The 22244-nt window shown below is 37.1% G+C and overlaps 3 protein-coding genes across 4 annotated transcripts; 1 reads left to right on the top strand and 2 right to left on the bottom strand.

Moving 5' to 3' along the window:
* Positions 1-5522: 5522 nt before the first annotated feature.
* On the bottom strand, positions 5523-9376 carry LOC113317179 (cytochrome c1-2, heme protein, mitochondrial-like). The gene is made up of 8 exons (XM_026565301.1): positions 9221-9376; positions 9059-9132; positions 8321-8541; positions 7832-8111; positions 7674-7745; positions 6266-6382; positions 6066-6131; positions 5523-5975 (listed from the first exon to the last, which is right to left on the bottom strand). The coding sequence occupies exons 2-8, from the start codon at positions 9116-9118 to the stop codon at positions 5859-5861; spliced, it is 933 nt and encodes a 310-aa protein (XP_026421086.1). The 5' UTR covers positions 9119-9132; positions 9221-9376; the 3' UTR covers positions 5523-5858.
* A 296-nt stretch (positions 9377-9672) lies between these two features.
* LOC113315223 lies at positions 9673-12293 on the top strand. Its single transcript, XM_026563529.1, has 5 exons — positions 9673-10177; positions 10400-10477; positions 11247-11346; positions 11454-11596; positions 11958-12293. The coding sequence occupies exons 1-5, from the start codon at positions 9812-9814 to the stop codon at positions 12165-12167; spliced, it is 897 nt and encodes a 298-aa protein (XP_026419314.1). The 5' UTR covers positions 9673-9811; the 3' UTR covers positions 12168-12293.
* A 646-nt stretch (positions 12294-12939) lies between these two features.
* On the bottom strand, positions 12940-15500 carry LOC113319495 (RNA polymerase sigma factor sigD, chloroplastic-like). 2 transcript variants are annotated; one of them, XM_026567747.1, is made up of 6 exons: positions 14956-15500; positions 14750-14916; positions 14374-14607; positions 14129-14269; positions 13517-13720; positions 12984-13389 (listed from the first exon to the last, which is right to left on the bottom strand). In XM_026567747.1, the coding sequence occupies exons 1-6, from the start codon at positions 15425-15427 to the stop codon at positions 13108-13110; spliced, it is 1500 nt and encodes a 499-aa protein (XP_026423532.1). In that variant the 5' UTR covers positions 15428-15500; the 3' UTR covers positions 12984-13107. The 2 variants fall into 2 exon arrangements, with proteins under 2 accessions (XP_026423531.1, XP_026423532.1); XM_026567746.1 differs by having other exon boundaries at positions 12940-13389; positions 14750-15499.
* Positions 15501-22244: the final 6744 nt, after the last annotated feature.

Raw genomic sequence — 22244 nt, 5'->3', positions numbered from 1 at the left:
AGGAGATAAGTTTGCTAGTCGAGGAAGAAGGTGTGTGTTTCTAGGATATCCATTCGGTAAGAAGGCATGGCAAGTGTACGATCTCGACACAAGAAGTTTTATAGTGTCTAGAGATGTAAAATTCTATGAGACGTGTACATCTGAGACCTTCCTAATTAGTCTCAGACACATTCTCAACACGATCTGTCTCATGTGTAGTGCCAGCGACATCAGTCGTTATATGAGACACAATTTCCATATAAGACCGAGTTGGATGGAACTAGAACTCATATAACGACTGATGTCGCTGGCACTACACATGAGACAGATCGTGTTGGTGAAGAATGGAGTGATGATAGTGATGAAGATTCAGTAATAGCTGGCGGAGAAGAAGGTGCAGAAATACAACGACAGACAGATGCAGATGTCGTTGTACAGACTGCAGCGCCTGGTGGAAATGTTGCAGTTCAGACTGCGACATCTGCAGAAACTGCAGCAGAACAGACTGCGACATCTGCAGAAACTGCAGCAGAACAGACTGTGACATATGCAGAAACTGCAGCAGAACAGACTGCGACATATGCTGAAGATAACGCTGTTAAGCACAAGTCTACGGCATCAGAAATTAAGGCAGATGTAAATGGTGATGGACAACCCACAAATACCGTTGCTGTGAACAACGATTTGGGTAAGGGCAAGCGTCAGAAGATCCCATCAAGTAGGCTGAAAGGTTTTGTGACGCACACCATTCGAGAAAATAGTCCATCTCACTCTCAATCATCACAGTCATCATCCTCAGGTACACCTTATCCTTTGACATATTATGTTAGTTGTGACAGGTTTTCTGACATGCATAAAAATTATATTGCTGCATTGTCGGCAAAATCTGAGCCGAAAAATTTCAGAGAGGCAATGACACATCCAGGTTGGAGGAAAGCAATGGCGGAAGAAATACGGGCCTTAGAAGAACAAGGCACATGGGATATCACCGAATTGCCACCTGGTAAGAAGGCTCTAGGAAGTAAGTGGATATATACGGAAAAATATGATGAAAATGGTACTTTGGTACGTTTAAAAGCAAGACTTGTGATTTTTGGAAATCATCAAGTTGAAGGTTTGGATTACAATGAGACGTTTGCACCAGTGGCAAAGATGACAACTGTTCGTATGTTTTTGGCTGTTGCTGCGGCTAAGCAATGGGATGTGCATCAGATGGATGTGCATAATGCATTCCTACATGGAGATTTGGAAGAGGAAGTATATATGAAAATACCACCTGGATTTGCTAAGGGTAATCCTAATATGGTGTGTAAAATGAAGAAATCATTGTATGGACTAAAACAAGCACCGCGGTGTTGGTTTGCGAAGCTGTCCACTGCATTGAAGAATTATGGGTTTCGAAAATCGTACTCAGATTATTCTCTCTTTACTATGCTAAAGGGAAAGATGCAACTTAATGTGCTGGTGTATGTTGATGATTTGATTATTGCAGGAAATGATCTGGTTGCGCTTACACAGTTTAAAGCATACTTGGGTCAATGTTTTAAGATGAAAGATTTAGGAAAGTTGAAATACTTCCTAGGATTGGAAGTGGCACGTAGTAAAAAGGGTTTCTACATATGCCAAAGAAAATATGCGTTGGATATTATAATGGAAACAGGTTTATTGGGTGCGAAACCTGCAGAATTTCCTATGGAGACAAATCATCGTCTTTCCTTAGCAACAGGAGATTTGCTTAGTGATGTAGAGAAATATAGAAGATTGGTTGGGCGTTTAATATATTTATCCGTCACCAGAACAGATCTTGCTTACTCAGTGCATATCTTATCTCAGTTTATGCAGCGACCTAGACTGGAGCATTGGGAAGCAGCACTTCGTGTGGTTAGATATTTGAAAAAGAATCCTGGACAAGGAATTCTGTTGCGCTCTGATAGTAGTCTCAAATTGAGAGGTTGGTGTGATTCGGATTGGGCAAGTTGTCCTATAACTAGACGCTCACTGACGGGTTGGTTTGTTCTTTTTGGTGATTCACCAGTATCTTGGAAGACTAAGAAGCAACAAACTGTGTCTCGTAGCTCGGCTGAAGCAGAATATCGTTCCATGGCTGCGGCTACATGTGAATTAAAATGGTTGAAACAATTACTCCGAGATTTGGGAGTTCACCATACACAAGCAATGAGTCTTCTTTGTGATAGTCAATCAGCGTTATATATTGCGAAGAACCCTGTGTTTCATGAAAGAACGAAACACATTGAAGTGGACTGTCATCTAGTCAGGGATGCGATAATAAGGAAGATTATTTCACCTTCTTATACTCCTACCACAATACAGTTGGCGGATATATTCACAAAGTCGTTGGGGAAAGCTCAGTTTCATGGTCTATTGTCCAAGATGGGCATTTGTGACCTGCATGCTCCGTCTTGAAGGGGGTATTGAGAATGTGTCTGAGACTAATTAGGAAGGTCTCAGATGTACACGTCTCATAGAACATAAACTAGGAAAGTCTGAGACTGATATGGAATGTGTTTATACTAGGAAAGTCTAGGAAAGACTTATTCTAGGAAACCGAGACTGATATGGAATGTATTTCTATTAGGACTCTATTATGTGGTCGCACATATATATATATATATATCCTTGTAATCAGTTTTGAAGAGACATGAAATAATATACACAAAATTCTTAACACGGTTACTACGTCCACTCCTGCTGAAGATAATGATTTTTGTTTATTAACTACATGGAAGAACTTCAGCCTCTCTGAACTTCAAACTGCCACAAACAATTTCAGTCCTGGTTTGTTATTCCTTCTGCACAACCAGAACTATTTAAATGTGGTGGTTAAACATTAACTTGACTTCTTTTATCCATTAGAAAACTTGATCGGCAAAGGCGGCTATGCCGAAGTTTATAAAGGGTGTTTACAAGATGGGGCACTTGTAGCAGTTAAGCGGCTGAACCGAGCAACAACGGAAGAGACCGTTGCAAACTTTTTAGCTGAACTTGGGATTATAGCCCATGTTAACCACCCTAATACGGCAAAGTTGATGGGTTATGGCGTTGAAGGGGGAATGTACATTGTTCTTAAATTTTCTCATCTTGGGAGCTTAGCTTCTATACTTCACGGTTTGTCCCTTAACATAGTGTTGCTATTGCCTATTGGTTATAGACCAAAAGGTTTTCTGTTTAATCCGCTGTATGTATCATTTTTTAGGAGGATCAAAGTAGGGGTGTAAATAATACCCGAAAATACTCGGTCTGCCTGTATCTGTCCGAGCCCGCCTGTACCCGAAGTAGCCCAAAGCCTGTTATGGCCCGTCATGGACCACCCGGCCTGGCCTGGATTAATTTATTGGGCGGTCTCGGGCTTTGCGATTAATTATGATGCCCGGCCTGATACCCGGCCTGGTGCCCGGCCTGAAAACCTTTTATGTGCCATTAATCATTTAATATCCTCTTAAAAGACTTAAAAGTTACAATTTTATAATTGTCAATTTTGTGTCAAGAAAAATAAAATATATAATTGTTTTTTTACTTATAATTAACCTTTTCAAAACATTAATGGTAATATATTTTCTTAATTAGAAAGCTTATTGTACTCTAATTAATTATTTATTATAGGCTAAAATTAAATATTTGTCAGTGTAATTTAAATATAAAATAATACTATCACTTATGATATGCGATGTTGGAAAGGAAAGGATATTGTATTTAATACCGTTCATTTGAAAATTTAAACTTAAAAAAAAAAAAAATAGTGGCATGTCCGGCCCGATCTGGCCTGCCCGTATAAAAAGCGGGCTTTGGGCGGTCTTTGGGTAGCAAATTATCTACTTGTGCCCGGCCTGTCCGGTCTGAATTTGTTTACGGGCTCACAAATATTAAGCCTGGCCTGCCCGGCCTGTCTTAATTTTTGGGTCGGACGGCCCGGCCTGCCCGAATTTACACCCCTAGATCAAAGGGAATACTAGATTGGAGTGTTCGTTATAAGGTCGCTTTGGGTACTGCCGAGGGCCTTCTATACCTGCATGAGAGCTGCCAAAGGCGAATCATCCACAGAGACATCAAGACTTCTTATATTTTGCTTACCGACGACTTTGAACCTCAGGTACTGGACACCTTTTTTGGTTGCCCTATCATTTCCCTTGTATATTCCTGCTCTCCACATAAAGCAAGTCAAATTTAATGCAGATATGCGATTTTGGGCTTGCAAAGTGGCTCCCGAAGGAGTGGACACCTAACTGTCTCAAAATTTGAAGGCACAGTCGGGTTTGTTAATCTACAAGATTAGCATGTTTTCTGACTCTTGTTAGATTTCTCATATCTGTTTTTCCTTTACCTATCGCTGTCGCAGTTATCTAGCTCCTGAGTACTTCATGCATGGCGTAGTTGATGAGAAAATTGATGTGTTCGCTTTTGGGGTACTACTGTTAGAGCTTGTTACTGGACGCCGAGCTTTGGGTAGCTCCCAGCAAAACCTTCTGATGTGGGTAAGTTTGAATCTACCCAATCTTGATTCTCATTTAAACATCCCTTTGTATTTAATTGATAATTGAGGATTTAAAATGTCTCATTTTACCTGCTATTTGTAGGCAAAGCCATTGCTTGATAAGAAGGATAGCAAGGAGCTTGTAGATCCCTCCCTCGGTGACCAGTATGATCCACATGAGCTGAATCGTGTGCTCTTGACAGCGTCATTATGTATACAACATTCTTCTATACTTCGGCCTCGAATGAATCAGGCATGTTTAATTATATGACTGTGCTTTCGTGTCATTAATAATATGTAGTTCGCCAACTCTTAACTGAAATACTAAAAGTCGACTTATAAAAATTTCAAATATGATGTCCTCGCATACAGGTGGTACAGCTATTAAGGAATGATGCTACCAGTTTGGAATGCATTAAGCAGTTTCAGAAGCCTGTACTCAAGAGAACATATTCCGAGGAGCTTTTGGATGCAGAGGAATATAATTCCACAAAGTATTTGAGAGATCTTAATCGACATAGACAGATTGCTTTGGAAACATGAAATGAATGACAATCCATGATATCTTACTGTATGTTTATAGAAGAACCTATTTTTCATGAGTAGTTTGTACACAGCAATTTTGGACGATGTTTCAAAAATAAAAAACAATTTTGGATGACGAAAACAGATCTCTGTGCTGAGTGAAGCAAAAAACACTTTCTACTATGTCCTGCACTTGATCTCATTATAAATTCTCCCTTTAAATGCCAAGCAAGTCCAAGTTCGAGGTCAAGATTGTAAGGTTTCACATTCTGAGTTCTGACTCTGGCTGGTAAACTTTACTTACAAATCAAATCAAAATCAGCTTGATCAGTGATTCTTGGCCATCTTTTATCCTTCATCTCTTTCTTTAGAACTGGGACCAAGCGAGTGCTTGATTGATTCGAATTTATTCCAAAAGTGAGAATCAGTTGGTGATCAACATTCATTTCAACATGGTAACGGTCAGTAGTCTTGAAGATGCAGAGAAAATCCAATACTGCAGAGGCTTGTTGTGTGCACTACTACCACATACAAAAGGAACCATATCCATGAAACCATTTAATGTCAATCTGTAACCATATAACATCAGCTACATTGATCATAGGAGAATTTATCTCCTGGAAAATTCAGAAGATACACCAAACTGAAGCAAATTATAAATAAGCAAGAGAAAAATTATGGTATCAGAGCTTTATTTCGCCCTCAAAAAATAGTTTTAAAACAGGGAAACAGGTCTCGTAGTTTGCCGCTGTTTGCCCGTTGTATGTTTAATGCCAGGTATTACAGCATCACTAATCTTCTACACACCCATTATTGACATTCTAGTAACCACTCCAGATGCATAGAGGAAGGAAGTCCAAGCAGATTAGTTGACCACATCCATGACAAGCTTGCGGGACTTCAGCACAGACCACCTCATTCGACGGTAATAACCAGCTTGGAGAAGGGCAAGGGAAAGCACAAAAATCCATTTGAATCCCATCTGCACCGAACCACCGTAAGTATACTGTTAAGACAACAAGATAAATTTGCCCCAAATGCTAAGCAAATTAAATTGAGCATGCCCAGTTACCAGTTTCCGCTCTTCCATTTCTGGTTCTGCTGCCCAGGATAAAAATGACACGACATCTTTACCCATCTGCAGTAACATTGTGCACACAAAAAAAAAAACAGTTACATTCTGTTTCACAAGTGATACTGTAATGAATAGTGCTTCTAAATCTACTGAGCTACCTACAAGAATGTATTACAGCATGTATTAGGTCCAATTACCTGAGCTTCTGTGGCAGGGGTGCCATCTTCGTACTCGATAGCACCATCGATAAGCATTTTGGGCATAGCTATTGCTCCACCGGGGAAGTAAGGGTTATAGTGTAGTCCTTCTCGAATCTACAGCATCATATTAAGGACAACTTCAACACACTAAATAAATGAATAGGACACACCAGCAACTAACACAAATTAGCGTTGCCATTCTTGAGCAACGCCATAAACACACGATTGCTAAAGGCTGATACCACAATTAGCAGAGCGGGTACCAATTCATAAAAGACAAGGTAACTCTGGCCATTGGATTCTGGATTGGTACCCGCCTTTAGCAATATGGTACCAACCTTTAGCAATCATGCATAAACATTACATAGAAGAAGAAGCAACCAGATTTTACAAGATGACACAAATTCAAAACCAAAAGGAAAGGACAATTAGTGTATTTGTGGATGACATTGACATCCATTATAAGGCTAAAACGCTAAAAGTGGCCAGGGTATGCCTCAGGTTCCTGGACAGTTAGCACCAAAGCACAGGTACACCAAATGCAAAGACATGCATCACTAAGATGCAGTGAAAATGCAAACATGGTAGAACTAAAGGAATAACCAAAAACCCAAATGTTGAGATGTGCAATAAACGCTAAGAAACTGTTCAACCTTTCTCTCGCCCTACGAAAACCCTCAGCTAAAACCAGAGCACCCATTTTAGCTCAGTCATTGGTCTTTCTTTGACATGTGAAATCGTCCAATGCTTTTTCTCGCTTGAAATTCTATTAATTCATTACTACAGTACAGTACACTCCTTCAAGTGCAAATATTCCATAATAACTTTAACTAATTTCGCTCCTATCTATCAAATGATCTGATGCACTCATTTGCTAGTTCAGTCATTGGTCTTCCTCGACATGTAAAACCAGCCGATGATTTTTCTCGATTGACATTCTACTGGATTCACTACTACACTCCTTTACATATTCCATAAAGTCTAACTAATTCTGCCGGTATCTCAAAAAATCTTGATAGATAACAGCACTCTGTCGTTAACTCTTTCATGAGCAAATACAAAAAGCATGAGTTGTCTCGTAGTACAAAAAACTTGTCTTTCTAGGCTGGTACATCCGCACTATACCAGTTGCTACTTGCTAAACTTATCAAGATGGGAATTGCAATGCACACCTAGTTCTCAAAATACTGCATGTTTATCCTCCAAATGCCTAAGCAAAAGACTGAATTGAGAAGTTTTGATATATATCCACACGGGTCTTTAATAGATGACCTACTAGCTATTACTAATATATACAAATGTCCGAAAAAGGTGGAGATCAGAACGGAAGACAGACATGCATTGCTTCAACCAGTAAATTATGATTTTACAGATACATTATCGAACAAGGAGGGAATAAAGTTACCGTAACACCAGCAGGAGGATCACGGTAGCCAGTAAGAAGGGAAAACACATAGTTCTGGCCATTGTGACGAGCCTGAAAGCAAGATGGGTTAAGACTCTGATGGTATAGAAATAGCGGCATTAGAGGAAATCAAAGGTGGGAGTAAAATAAGTAAATACCTTAGTTATGAGACTAAGATCAGGAGGATATGCTCCTCCATTAGCAAATCTTGCTGCCTGTTCATTTGCATATGGCTGGGGGAGACGATCACTAAGCTTCCCTGGACGAGTAAACATCTCACCTTCATCATTTGGCCCATCAACCACCTCAATCTCTGCTGCCATAGCCTTGGTCTCCTCTTCTGTGTATGCAACACCCACAAGATCACGGTATGAAATCAAGGACATCGAATGACAAGATGCACAGACTTGCTGGTAAACTTGATGACCACGGCGAATCCTGTTCATGTCAATTTGAAGTTAAAAGTGTTACACAATACTCTCAGTAACTCCGGGATTGTATAACAATTGCCAGCATTTAATTCACCAGAACATTGACATCACTCTAGTAGCAAAACAAACTAAGAAAACAGTTCATGATTTTGACAACGTAACTAGTCAATTGAACACTTTTGATTAGCTGAAATAAAAAGGAAGTCATATACTTACGAGGAATGGTCATACGAACTGAGAATGCCTTCCTGTGGCCATGGATAACTTGGACACTCCAAGCCATGTTCTGCCTCATTTGCAGATGCTATTGTTGTAAAACCCAAAAACCCAGTAACACCAGCACCAAGAAGTGCCAGCCCTCTTAATGATTTAATTCCAATAGATCCAACTCCATCTTGATCTTGCTTTGAAGCAAGGGATGACAACACTGGAGATGCCTGCAAATTTTATTTGCACACCTTTTAGACAAAGAAAGTAGAATCCCTACAGCAAATAAACCACCTTAACAGCTAAAACCCAGCGAATCACTCAATTCAATTCATAAAATAGGAAGTCACTAGGGTTAATTAGTAGACTCATCCTAACAATCATATCCACAAACCAATTTCTAAGCATATCAGCCAAATAATTACCACTTAAAAATCCTAATAACATTATTTTACTTGACAGTTAACACCCAAATGAACACTCCGACGACATTACTTCACATAATCTACTCTTATATAGTTTTTCATTTTAAAGACATCACTCCTTACACATTGATGAGATATCTTGACCTCAAAACACAAAATTGAGCAAAAGAAATAGATTATCCTTGAGTTGATTTCAAAAGTGGATTTCAATCTAATTGTTTCACAAAAATTCTCAGTAATGATAAACATATGATATAACCTAATTGAGATCCCATAGAATAACACTAAGCAATCCATATGAGAGAGAGAGGGAAATTCTTACAGAAGATTGAGATTGAAATTTTCTTCTGAGAAGCTGATGAATCGCTTTACCGGTAGCCATTTCAATCAATTTTTCTGTAAATTCATCAAAAATAAACAACTCTAAGATCCAAAACAAATGAAGAAAACAAAATAGATCAAAAATTCTAGGGTTTGGTATTACCTGATTGGGATCACCACCCAATAATACGAACGTCGAATCAATTTCCGATTCTTTCCGATCCCAAATACAAGGAATACAGAAAAACAAAAACAAAAGAAAAAATGGGAAATACTACTAAAAGCTGTGGTCTCACTCTCAGAGAGAGGAACAGAAAGACGGAAACAAGGGCATTTTAACCAATGGTAAGGGCATTTTAGTCACTTTGATGATTATTATTGTGTGTAAAGTGTAAACCACAAGTCTAGGGTTGTATTTCGTCCTTTGTAGAATTTCCACGTATACTTATGAAGTAGCCACTAGTTTAAACTCTCATTTTGTTCACCAGATTTAGGTAGGTGAAGAATACACTTAAATCCAATCCCCTCAAGGGTCGCAAGGTGTACTAGTCTGAGTGGTGACATATGTCCGTCCTCATGTACAAAATACATTGATTTTGACTCAGGGGACTAGAACCACACAAATTTGGCCACTTGATGAATGATTTTACCAAAGAGTTTAGTCAAAAGAGAGATTCATCTTCTCTTCAACCAGTAATCATCAGAACTGGTTCTTCTGAATTACTGCATATATATCTTGCTAGTTAACTAATCAATGTCTCATTTAATCACTTCCCTCATCTCTGCTACTGCTACTACTACAAATGTCACAACCCTCAAAAATTCTATTCCATTACTCTCTATAAAGAACCTTACAAGAAGAAGTGGTAGTAGAAGAAGACCCATTGTCGTCAGTAGCTCATCAGCATCATATCCTGACGCTTCTGCTTCAGTTGTTCCCGACGAAAGAAACTCCAATTCTTATCCCAACAAGAAAAATTCTTCCTTTGTGGAACCCATTACAACTGGTAAAGTCCCATCGGCAGCTAATAATTCCAGCTTCAATCATGCCTTGCCGGCGAAACCCACCGGTGGTCCCCTGTTCCGGTTCCTTCAATCTACTGAAGGGAACATTGAGAAAGTAAGTGTTTTTGTATACTTGATCACTGTTGGTAATCCTTATGTAACATGAGATGAGTCTTAATTTGTGTCCCAATAGATTGGTGCCGTTATATCTGTTAGGATACAGGATACGGGCATCCAATTCAAAACCAATAGGCAATGAGTGGAGAGGCCCTAGGGATTATAAACCGCAGGATCCCTCTTCTTTCTTCTGATGCTCTTTCTTGTTTGTCCTCTGCAGGCAATTTTTGACTTTCGGTTCTTGGCACTCTTTGCTATTGCAGGTTCATTAGCCGGTTCATTGTTGTGCTTTTTAAACGTAAGCCAATCCTTATTGCAGACCCTGAATTTATTCCTATTGTACTACCATAAGTAGTCTTTTTATGTTGCTATTGCATCCTTGTGAAGTGTATATATATATATATGTCAAGCCAATCTTGCTATTTGTCGCTTTGTTCATAGCTCCATTTGTCGCTAAGTAAAATCTCGCCATCCTAACTGAAGATAAGGATTTAAGAGACAAGTAGGGGCGGCTAATAACATTTTTGATATTTATGAACTAGGAATCCTTTAAGCAGGTAGCAATTGCATATTGAACTTTGGTTTACAATAAAGTAGATGCTTGCTTAAGAACAATATTTACCAAACCATTCACAGCTTGCATAGAATAGGTGGTTTCCAAGGAAATGCGAGAGTACTATAATTAATCTCTTAGTTAAATCTGCTAAACGAAATGCAATGGTTGGGTAACAATGTTTGTTCTGGCCGTATTGCATCTTGTAAGCATGTGGCATTAATAGTATTCCGAACCCATTCAGACAATTCAAAGGGAAAACTTGGTAAATGGCGAAGATGGCATTATTCCGGAATAAGGAATGGTTCTGTTTATGGGCCAAACGATTTCTCTGTTCTGAACCAAATTGGAGGAGAGCTTATTTAAAATTTGAACCAGGTGTAGAATTGCAATACGGGACTACCTGCCATGGCATATGGAATGACATTGTGATAATTGTTAACTCAGCCTTGCGGAAAGATTTTGTTTGTCTGAATGAACACTATGTTGATCTCAAATTGTGTCTGTTGTTTAGGGATGTGTTTACATTTTTGACGCATACAAGGTTTACTGGACAAGCTGTGTCAGAGGGAATCACTCTGGACAGATGGTTCTACGATTGGTTGAAGCTATTGGTAAGATACAAATACTGTGTTTAGGGGATATTTTCTTTGGTTATGTAGTCACTGCTCTAATGAAAGAATGGTATGCATTTGATTGATGCTAAGAATCACTGGTGCAGATGTTTATCTTGCGGGTACTGTGATGTTGATATTCGCCATGGGCTTGTATGGACTGTTTATAAGCAATTCTCCTCATGATGCACCTCCAAGCAAAGACCGTGCTCTAAAAGGATCTTCTTTGTTTGGCATGTTTGCCCTAACAGTACGTACACCATCTTGAACTTCAAAACTTTACATGTAGATCTAGCAAAATGAAAATTCTAGTTCTTGATGTGATTATATTCCTTCACCAATTTCAATTTTCCAAACGGTGTTCTGGATTGATTCCATTTTGGAGCTCATTATCCTGGGTACATTTTCCACCTTCTATTGTAGTTCAGTTTACAGTAAAATTCCAGTCCGGTTGCAGGTAAATCATGCAACAGGCAGAGGTCTTTCATACATAATGGATCCCTAATCTATGGAAATAGCATAAGGGATGTTGTGTCTAGTCTGCATCGTGGAATTCCATTCCTATATGTTAATTGATCTACTACTTAATATTACTTTATTTTGTTGTGTAGGAGAGACCTACATGGATGAAAATAAGCTCACTTGACGAGTTAAAGACGAAAGTGGGACATGTTATTGTCATGATTCTATTGGTAAAGATGTTTGAGAGGAGCAAGACAGTGATAATAACTACAGGCGTGGATCTGCTAAGCTATTCTGTATGTATTTTTTTCTCCTCAGCTTCCTTGTATATTCTCCATAATTTGCATAAATCAGATTAGTGATCTTACAATAGCTGTTCCACTAAGCTATAGACGAACTTGAGAAATTACAGTGTATAAATTTGTAAAAGGTGATAAAAAAAAGAAGAAATGGAATACTTTGCAATGTCAGAGTTTGGTTACAAATGCTCTTTTTTTTGTTCTTCACTGGTCTATCCTCGTCGAAACCTTTATACCGAGCTTGATCAGACTATTCCTACTAACTTGCCAATAATGCTGCACCTGTACATGTCTGGGTTTTGTACACTTCAGTTGTTAGAAGTACAAATCAGTCACAAGTTTATCTCAACCTCTATTCAAGCGTAACTGTGTGTTTATCTGGACATTAGTATGTCTTAGTTGCTTGACGAATTACATGAGTTTATACAAAATCATATATTTATCCTGTAGTTGTCCCTCTGCATAGAGTTGTAGATTGTTTTCTATAGGCTCCATTAGATCGTCTATTCCCAAGCTAAGCCTCTTGTATCCACTTAATATTTGTATTTGTTTGATCATGCGTACCTACATGTAAAGCTAATACTCCCTTCGTTTCAAAATAATAGGCAGGTTTGTGTGTAAATTTACACACAAACCTGCCTATTATTTTGAAACGGAGGTAGTATATAATAGGGAGACCTCATGCGCACACAATTTGAGACAACTCCGAAAGGAAATAGAATGCTGTCAAACACTGTCTATTTCGTTTGAGATAAAACCATGTACTCCAGGAAACAAACACACTACAAATAGAATAGTTCTAAAAAGATGAAACAGACACCTAAAATCATCGTTTGTGTAAGAAACATCAATTAAAAGTCGCTTTGTTTACAAGGGTGATCCATACACTGCTAAGATGACCTTTATGTTAATTCATGATTTTTGGGGCATTGCCGTAGTATAATTTCTTATTCTAAAATTACTTTGCATTTACATTGCACAAACTAATCACAAAATGTATCTACAACGCATACACTCCGAGATTATCTGTAGCACTAGCATCTCGCAGTTTTGCCAGGGCAAATCCTCGTATCTGTCGAACCCTCTCTCTAGAAAGATGCAAAACCCTCCCAATCTCATCGCAGGATTTAGGAGTTTCCCCATTGGGTCCAAAGTGCAGATATAAGACGAACTCTTCTCTTTCTGTAAGCGTTGTCTTGAGAAGCTCATGTAAATTTTGCTTCATTTGTTGCCTTCTGACCATTGTTTCTGGTCTTGTTTCATCTGGCCCTGGTATGATCTCCTGTATTAATTTACAAAAACCAATTAAGTTGTGCAAGTGGTTCCAAGGTGATCAAATTCCTGAACTTTACAGAACCAAATTGATGTGTGTGGATCTAGTATAATTTAGGAATGAAGAAGAAAAGAACCTTTAACGTCACGCATCCATGAAGTGTTGGAGGGGTCTGATCCAGTGAGATTGGAGTCCTATTGCTCTGGGATGCCAGTCGTATGACTGAGACATCGATGCCGGCTGTATCTGCAATTTCTTCATAGGTAGGCCATCTCCCTAATTTGCTGGTTAATGCAGTGTTAGTCTTTGCAATTTTTGCCACCATCTCACACATGCTTCCCTACACACATGACAAGCTAACCATGCATTCACTGATTACCAGCTTAATTAAGGATGTTGAAACACTGAGTGATATTATATCACGAAATATTGTATGAAATTAAATTGGAACTCATCCCCATAGTCTATGCAATGCTGTAATGGTGGGATTTGAGATGGCTGAACCAGGACAAGCTACATTTTTATTTGCTAAAAACATTGAGGGGAAATTTCAACAATTTCTGTAGAGCTACCTTACAGTTATGAAGATCTGAGGATAATGAAAATACTTTAAAAATTACTTGTATACTTGTTCTCTCTGAACATGCTTGTCCAGGGTAGAAGTTGGTCGAGTTGGCCCTTCTTAAAGTCCCACCAATACCCAGGCATTATGGAGTTGATGCATGATGCAATAATAAGTAGTGCTTACCGGTAATCTGATTGTCCTGGATTTTTGTTCGATTGCTCGGATGATTGCTTGTTTGATCCACCAATAAACATATGTTGAGAGCTTAAATCCTTTCCCTGGATCAAATCTTTCAGCTCCTCTGAGCAGCCCTATGCTGCCTTCCTGTCATTGTCATCACCAGACACCACATTATCCATTTTGGTTAAAAATCGACCATTTATCTCCTTTTCTTATGTTTTAACCATAACCATGTGCAACCAATATACCTGTACAAGGTCTTGAAGGCTTAATCCCCTGCCTTGATAAGCCGTAGCTATGGAGATAACAAGTCTTCTGTAGCTGAGAGTGATCCTATTTCTAGACTGGCTTATCCTTAAAATTGCCCTTTCAAGGCTGCTTCTCTTCATCCCAACGGCTTCAGCCCATTCTGATATTGTTGGTTCCTCCTTTCCCGTATCTGCGCATAATTTATTTCTTGCTGCTTCCAAACGTGCTCCTTCCTGTCCAAAATGTACCAATGAAAACTGATTTTGGGTCCTGCAACTTCAATTTAAGCGTATGTTCTATTTGTGTGCTTTGCCTTGGTTGTACTGTTCAATATTTCTATTGTTCATTTGAATAGAAAATGAAAGGAAGGATTACCTTGAGATCCATGGAGAACTCAGCTTCTTCTTTTGTTGTTAGATAATTTGATGATGAAGACCTGGATGATCTGCTTTTCTCCAAGTATTCATTCCTCATATCAACCTCGAAAAAATTTACACCCTTCCGTCGCTTTCTCCTCCTATATCTGCTACTATCGGTTTTTTTTTTTTTGATCGGTCTATCGGTATTACTAACACTACAATCACGAACCACCACCGGCAAGCACCTCCAATCACTTAAAACTGATGCCTCACTGCCGCAATCATTGTCAAAAGTCGTGGCATCATTTTTATCAAATGAGGCAAGACTAGTTAGTGAGGAAGAAACAGAAGCAGCATCTTTCGCAGCCTGAAGGGCTGCATTTGCAAGAGCTACGGCATTGGCTGTTGTTGTTATCAAGTCGTCAGAAACAGGAATCAATCCTAGTTTATGTGAAACAGAAGAGGATGAGGATTGAGACAGAAGGGGTTGTGGAAGTATTAAAATTGACGATGGTTTTGTTGGAAGTGAGCAACAGAAAGAGATGCTAGGAAGGTGTGGGGAATGGTTTGAAGATGAAGAACAGATACTGGAAGAAGCCATTATTATGAGCGGGTTGATTCCATTGATGAAGGTTACATGTTGGTAACTAAGAAATAAAAAATACATCATATTATCAGTTGAAAGTGTTTCCATTGGCAGATGAAGACAATGTTGTTATTCGTTTTTTGTCCATAAGAAGAAGATAAGGTAACGGGAGCTTCTTCCATACCATTTGGTATTGATGATGTATTTCAGTTTGGAAAATTTCTTGTTTGGTACTAAGTTCATAAGGTTATTTATAATAGGGTCCAACCAGAATTTTCTTTTATCTGAAAGTCCACAATTAATTAAAACATGAAAATGACCACAATATCCTGACTACCAAACGTGTGTGTCTACATGCTCATTATATCGAGTACATATCTGCTACACAGTTTATGAAATTCGAGTACATATCCGCTACACTGCTTACATAATTTGAGTACATATCTGCTATACTACTTACAGGTTAAAAAAAAAACAGGATCTCTCTAGTGCTCCACTCCCATTGGACCACTTCCTCCAAAAAGCGCCAACACTCTTAACATCAAACATATTGAACCTGTAAATGTGACCAAAATGTAACAATTAAAACACAACAACAATCCATATATGAATAACATAACAAAAATGAATAGTACAAGTAATATGACAACATCAAGATTAATACTACCTAACGATGGTTCAGTTTTATTTCGGTATTCCATATATGTGTTGACAAAATCATAAGAATTAACTGACTAAAATCTATGTATAAAACAGATTCAAAGAGCAACTTTTTCAGTATTCAATATATGTATTGTTAATTCACTGTCTAAAACAACTCCATGAAGAAAAATAACTAAATCGAGAGTCTTATTTAAGTATCGCATATATGTACTTATGAATGAAACAATAACAAGTGATAAAACTAAGAATAAAACATAATCAAAAAGCATTTTGTATCAGTATGTCACATATGTACTGCTGATTCATGAACTAAAAAACAACTGCATGGAATGAATCTATAAAAAAACAGAATTGAAAGAGTATTATTTCAGTATGGAAGATATGTACTTATGGATCAAACAACAACAAGTGATAAAACTAAGAATAAAACAGAATCAAAAGTAGTTTGTATTAGTATGCGACATATGTACTGCTAAATAATACCCCTGAAACAATAAACAAGCATGATTTTCTTAGAAAATAAAGAACGAAAATAACAAGAAAATCAAATTGAGAGTTCAAATAAGCTAAAAACATCATAATCTAATCAAAAAATCGAATAATTACGATTAAGATTCATACAAACAGAACGTCATATACGTATTGATGGTTAATACACAAGCAAAACATATAGATGCATAGTAAACACAGAAAATCAGTACGTCATATACGTACTGATGGTTAATACACAAAACCAAACAGAAACAAAACCAACAGCCAACAAAATGAAACTAAAATATCATATCTCCAAATGAAACGAACGTAAAACATGATTTTATAACTAGATCTGGACTATTTTCATCAAAAACCACCAGTACATCATATACGTACTGATGATTAATACACAAAAGCAAACTAAAAACAAACCAAAGACCAACAAAATGAAACTAAAAAATCAGATCTACTAATGAAATGAACCTAAAACATGATTATGTATCTAGATCTGAAGTATTTTTATAAAAATTGAAGTAAAAAAAATAACGAATCAAGAATAAAGATCGTAAACACACAAAAAAACGAGTTCAATTCCTATTTCCGTAACCCAAAAATCTTAAGTCTTAATTTCTCTCCAAGGAATCAAGAGATGTATGTACTGCTGAATCATACAAATTAAGTGATGAATCCATGAGTAAAACAAAATCAAAGCCGATCTAAAACCTAATAAATTAATAAAAAACTGTAAATCATCAAAATCAGTTGGGAATACATCTATAACGATTACCAAAAAGTGATGAAAATATAACTAATAACAAAATTGATTCAACAATTTTCAGTACGACATATATGTACTGCTGAATCATACAAATTAAGTGATGAATCCATGAGTAAAACAAAACCAAAGCCGATCTAAAACACTAATAAATTAATAAAAAAATTGTAAATCATCAAAATCAGTTGGGAATACATCTATAATGATTACCAAAAAGGAAAAAAAATATAAAACATCATGAAAATCGATTTGATCCTCATGATTCGGTCGAAAAAACAAATAAAAAAAAACTAACAAAGAATCAAATAAGATGATTAGAAAACATACCTGGAACAAACAATCTTCAAAAACCATCTCGAGATTTCGAAGCTGCATCGAGAGGAAAGAGAGAAAAAATGGATCTGAAAAAATGAGCTCGAGTAGAAATATGAAACTGATTATAAACCTCATAGAGAAGGGGTATTTCGGTGATTTTAAAAATGCACAGAAAAGGTACCGCACGTGTATGGACCAGGGAATAAAAATTTGGGTCCAATTTTATTGTTTTCCTTTTATTATGGACCTCCAGTTACTGGGCTTTAGTGGGTGGACCTGCCACTAACTAAGAACACCATAATAGTACCTATAGGTAATTCCTACTTTCAGTTTCTACTTAAACATGAGCATCTAATTTGTGCCAAAACCTAATTATGAAAATCCATGGACAATTGAGTAATGGGACCTGTCACGGCCCTACTTAGCAACTGGCGAGCCGCAAAAATTCGGTTCAGGAAAATGCGCCCATTAACTGGCTAGACGGAAATTAGATACAATTCAGAAAAAATAAAGAAATGTGTAAATTCGTGTTCAATGCATTTTGATTATCTTAATTCGGTATAATTATTACAATCTCTTAACTATATCTACAAATGAATCTTTGCAAGCGCTATCTAAATATTTCTTAATTACTTCATATTATCATTTTAATTAGAAAATATTTTCCTAATGATTAAAAATTATAATTAAAAATCTGCGTACTATAGTTTTTTTTTTTTTTTTTGTGAATAAGATTTCAATAAAATAGTTTAGCCGCAGTCGAAGCCAAAATTTCAGCAACAGTAGACATCTAATATAGAGGATTATTGATTACCTCTTCTAGAATTAGATTTATCTACTGAAAGTTTTGCAAAATACATAAGGGAGAGGTGTCTTCCCAATCAAAATTATAATTAAAAGACCTAGATCTTTGCCAAAGCATCTTCCTATGCATTACCAGTTCTGAAAACAAACTAAAACCCAATAAATTAGGTTAAGATCTAGCGCTTCTTCCAAAAAAGATCTGTTGCGGCAAGAAATGTCAGCCGATTTTCTGTTTTTACTAAGCTTTCGCGGTCTCCTTCAACACTGAAGTTGTTCATAATCTTCTCATTTTCCCAACTTGCTTCTTGAAGTAAACCTACAACTTATGTTTCTTGAGAATCTGGACTTGTTGTTGGTCTTGCTCTTTCTCTTTCGAAATTACGTGTATCATCTCTAAGTATTAATGCAAAACTTGCAGGTTGATTTTCTAAAACCCTAGCGGCTTCAATATTGATTTTATGATTGTGATTTTCACGAGCGGTCCACGGTGTAGTCTGAGTCTTATGTTCTTGTGTATTGTTTTTCCTAGAAGGATTGTTCTTACACCAAAATTGCACATGTCTTTGAATCTCTAAGGCCAACTGAAGGGGTGTTTTATCTTTCTCTTGAAATACCTTATTGCATCATTCTCTCCATATAAACCACATTTTAATTAATGCCAAATCTATGGAGATTTCATCTCTAGGATTTTGCATTCAATCGTTACATAGTCTGGAGTCTTGGTAGAAGAACTGAACTCGATTTGTAGGGGGATTTGGAGGTAATTCCCAGAAAACTTTAGCATAAGAGCAGTGAATGAAAAGGTATTCAACTGTTTCATCTTCTTCCCCACAAAAAGTGCATAAAGGGTTTACATTCTTTACCATCCCGTAAAGTCTCGAATTAGTTGATAATGCATTTTGTAGGCATATCCAGGAAAGAAAAAATAACTTAATTCTGTCACAGTGTAGGAGGTAGGGGCAATCAGGTTATGTGCCAGTAATAGTTAGTTAGGGGGTGCCATATTGTTATAGTGCATGTCCTTAGTAGTATTTAATGGTTGGTTTAGATTAACCCACCTGGAGTGTTACTATCCGTCGGATATTGAGAGAGTGACATAGCTTTATATACCCAAGTATCTGTAAAGAAACTCTTATCCAATTTATGAAAATACATTTTCTAATCGTTAATTCGATTTATGGCTGCGTTCTCTGAATCAGATGGCTTGATTAGAGAGAATCAAAATGTTTCTATCAATTCTTTTGCCCAATCTTTTGTGACATCATAACAATAGGCATCAGAGCCGTTTCTTTCCGCACAAATTGATCCAATTTTTTTTTGTATCAATCTAGGCATTATTGGTATCTAGTTAGGGCAAAAGATGAAGTCTATAACCATTACCTTGATCTGCAGACAAAATATAGAGATCTATCCAACGATGTATCTTCATGGAGTAGAAATCGTCAGCTTTGGAGATTACAGAATAAAATTTCCTGGGCAAGGGTCCGCTAGCAATCCATTCAAGTACCAACATTCGAAGAACAATTCGTTAATAGAGCTTGGGTTACGAGATCTACGAATGAGGAGGTAGGGTTTTTCATTGTAGACTCGGCACCTAAATTAAGTCAAGACTCTTCAACAGTGGAAAAAGCTATGGTTACAGAAGCAACAAAGACTGAAGAGATAGTTGTAGTTGATTCTGATGAGTTGACTCCATTGTTTTTCGTTGAAGAAAAAGAAGATTCAACCATTACCGTAGTAAAATCAATTCCTTCCCCTGTCATTGAAAAGGATTTGTCTGTTGATGAGAATTCCCAGTCTGAGAAAGTGGTGGAAACGGATGTTATTGAAGTCATCGGCAAATTTTTAAGTAGGGCTTGTTTTTTTTTTTCTAAATCATGAAATTTTATTACCAAAGGAAACAAAAATACAACTTACAAGTAAGCCCAACCATTTTTAAGGCATCAAGACAAAGAACTGGGCCCATCAAGTAAGCCCAATTAAAATAAAAGTAATAAAAACCCAACTACTCTGTATTTGCAGAACAGAGCAGCTATACAATATGTCCCTTCAAGAGCTAAATCTAAAGTACATACCATCTTCACTTTCCAAATGATTCAGAAAAGCTGGTTTTTCTTCATAATACATAACAGTAACTCTTGCAAGTAAAACTCCCTGCTTAGCCATTTTATCAGCACTAAAATTAATCTCCCTGTATGAATGTGATCTTTGATATATGTCTTCTAATATTGTTACATATATTCATAACAAACCAGGGTATTCTATCATTGTTGAATGGCAGTAAAACAGCTTTAGAATCAAGACTGAAGCAAACATTGTCATACCTTTTCTTCACAGCCCATTCACCAGCAACTACTAAGGCCATTGCTTCTGCCAAATAATTTGTTGCTACTCCCAATCCTCCAGAAGCTTCTCCAGGCATCCACCTTGATCATTTTTTGCCACAAACCCCGAACCTGCATTCCCAGGATTACCCTGTGATGCTCCATCACAACATATCAAAACTTGTCCTCTTGCAGGAAGCTTAAAGAAACATTGTTTAACTTCTGTCATGTGAGTCTTAATTCCTGTAATTCCAAAATGAAGTAATATTCTGAGATCATACATATTTCCCCATCTGGTGCTTTTCATTCTTATCCCACACTCCTTTGTATAGAACATAATCCTCTGCTTGAATTTTTCAATATTAGGCTATTCATTCTCATAAATCTTTTTATTTCTTGTATGCCAGAGTTCCACCATCACCTTGAAAGCACTGTTATACCAGACTTCATGAATTGCACCACTTTTACCCTTAGCATATTTCAGAATATCCTCAAAGGATGAAGGATTAGGAAAGCAGAATATACCTCCCAACCAATGCCATATCATTATACTAAATTTACACTCCCATAATATATGAGCCATTGTATCTTGTTCATTGCCACACAAATAACATTTTGATACTGTCATAAAACCTTTTTTTCTTACAGACTCCTCAGTGGCACAAACACCTCTCAAAAATTTTCATAGATTGGTAGATGTGTAGGGGTGTATACATGGATCCCACACTTGCTTTTCCCAAGACTGCACTGGATATTTCTTTCTTATCTGCTGAGCTGCATTAGCAACAGAAAATTTTCCATTGAGATCTTTCTCCTATATCAGTTTGTCAGGACCACCACCAATTACTGGTACTTCATTTCTTTCAAAATAATTGAACATTTGCTCTGGAATTTTTCATACACCATTGACTATCAAGTCATCTACGTTAATTTTTATATTCATCTGGACATATTGATCTGTTGCATGTCTCTCAATTAATGCATAGTCCTTGATCCATTTGTCTTGCCATACAGAAATTGATTTTCCAACACCCACTATCCATCTTTTGCCATTGCAGAATATGAATATATCATCAGCAAACATTAAATGTGAAGGCTGGCAGTTACCTCTAGTTACTATTGCTTGTATCTTTCCCTCCTTCACCAAATTTCTGCTAAGTACTTCTTCTGCAAGAATGAATAAGATAGGTGACAAAGGATCACCTTGTCTAAGACCCCTTCCAACACCAAAAAATCCACAAGGGCCATCATTGACAAGAACATAGATCATTGCAGACTCGAATATTTTTCTTATCCAACTGATGTCAATTTCAGAGAACCCAAATCTTCTAAGCACTTGAAACAAGAATTCCCAACTCAAAGAATCAAATTCTTGAGTTATATCCAGTTTTATACCAACATTTCCTCATCTTCTTTTTATATTTAGTTCATTGATCATTTCAGAGGCTAACACAATTTTATCATGTATATTTCTCCCTTTAATAAAAGCACCTTGTTGAGGAGATATTAATCTCTCAAGAAAAGTACTTACTCTAGTAGTAATAATTCTGGTGAAGATCTTGAAATTGAA

The sequence above is a fragment of the Papaver somniferum genome, chromosome 10, assembly GCF_003573695.1.
Source record: "Papaver somniferum cultivar HN1 chromosome 10, ASM357369v1, whole genome shotgun sequence".
Lineage (NCBI taxonomy): Eukaryota > Viridiplantae > Streptophyta > Magnoliopsida > Ranunculales > Papaveraceae > Papaver > Papaver somniferum.
Note: the sequence above shows the minus strand (reverse complement) of the source record. Positions and strands in the feature narration are given on the sequence as shown.

Bases quoted from the DNA above. Each gene is read 5' to 3' on its own strand.
- LOC113319495 (XM_026567746.1), bottom strand. From the start codon at position 15,427: ATGGAAACACTTTCAACTGATAATATGATGTATTTTTTATTTCTTAGT. The intron at 14,608-14,749 runs GTAATCCTTCCT...CATTTTGGACAG, and splicing joins AGTTCTCCATGGATCTCAAG to GAAGGAGCACGTTTGGAAGC. The intron at 14,270-14,373 runs GTATATTGGTTG...TGACAATGACAG, and splicing joins GCCTTCAAGACCTTGTACAG to GAAGGCAGCATAGGGCTGCT.
- LOC113315223 (XM_026563529.1), top strand. From the start codon at position 9,812: ATGTCTCATTTAATCACTTCCCTCATCTCTGCTACTGCTACTACTACA. The intron at 10,478-11,246 runs GTAAGCCAATCC...TCTGTTGTTTAG, and splicing joins CATTGTTGTGCTTTTTAAAC to GGATGTGTTTACATTTTTGA. The intron at 11,347-11,453 runs GTAAGATACAAA...TCACTGGTGCAG, and splicing joins ACGATTGGTTGAAGCTATTG to ATGTTTATCTTGCGGGTACT.
- LOC113317179 (XM_026565301.1), bottom strand. From the start codon at position 9,118: ATGGCTACCGGTAAAGCGATTCATCAGCTTCTCAGAAGAAAATTTCAA. The intron at 6,383-7,673 runs GTAACTTTATTC...ATGATGCTGTAG, and splicing joins ATCCTCCTGCTGGTGTTACG to ATTCGAGAAGGACTACACTA. The intron at 6,132-6,265 runs GTAATTGGACCT...ATGTTACTGCAG, and splicing joins CCCCTGCCACAGAAGCTCAG to ATGGGTAAAGATGTCGTGTC.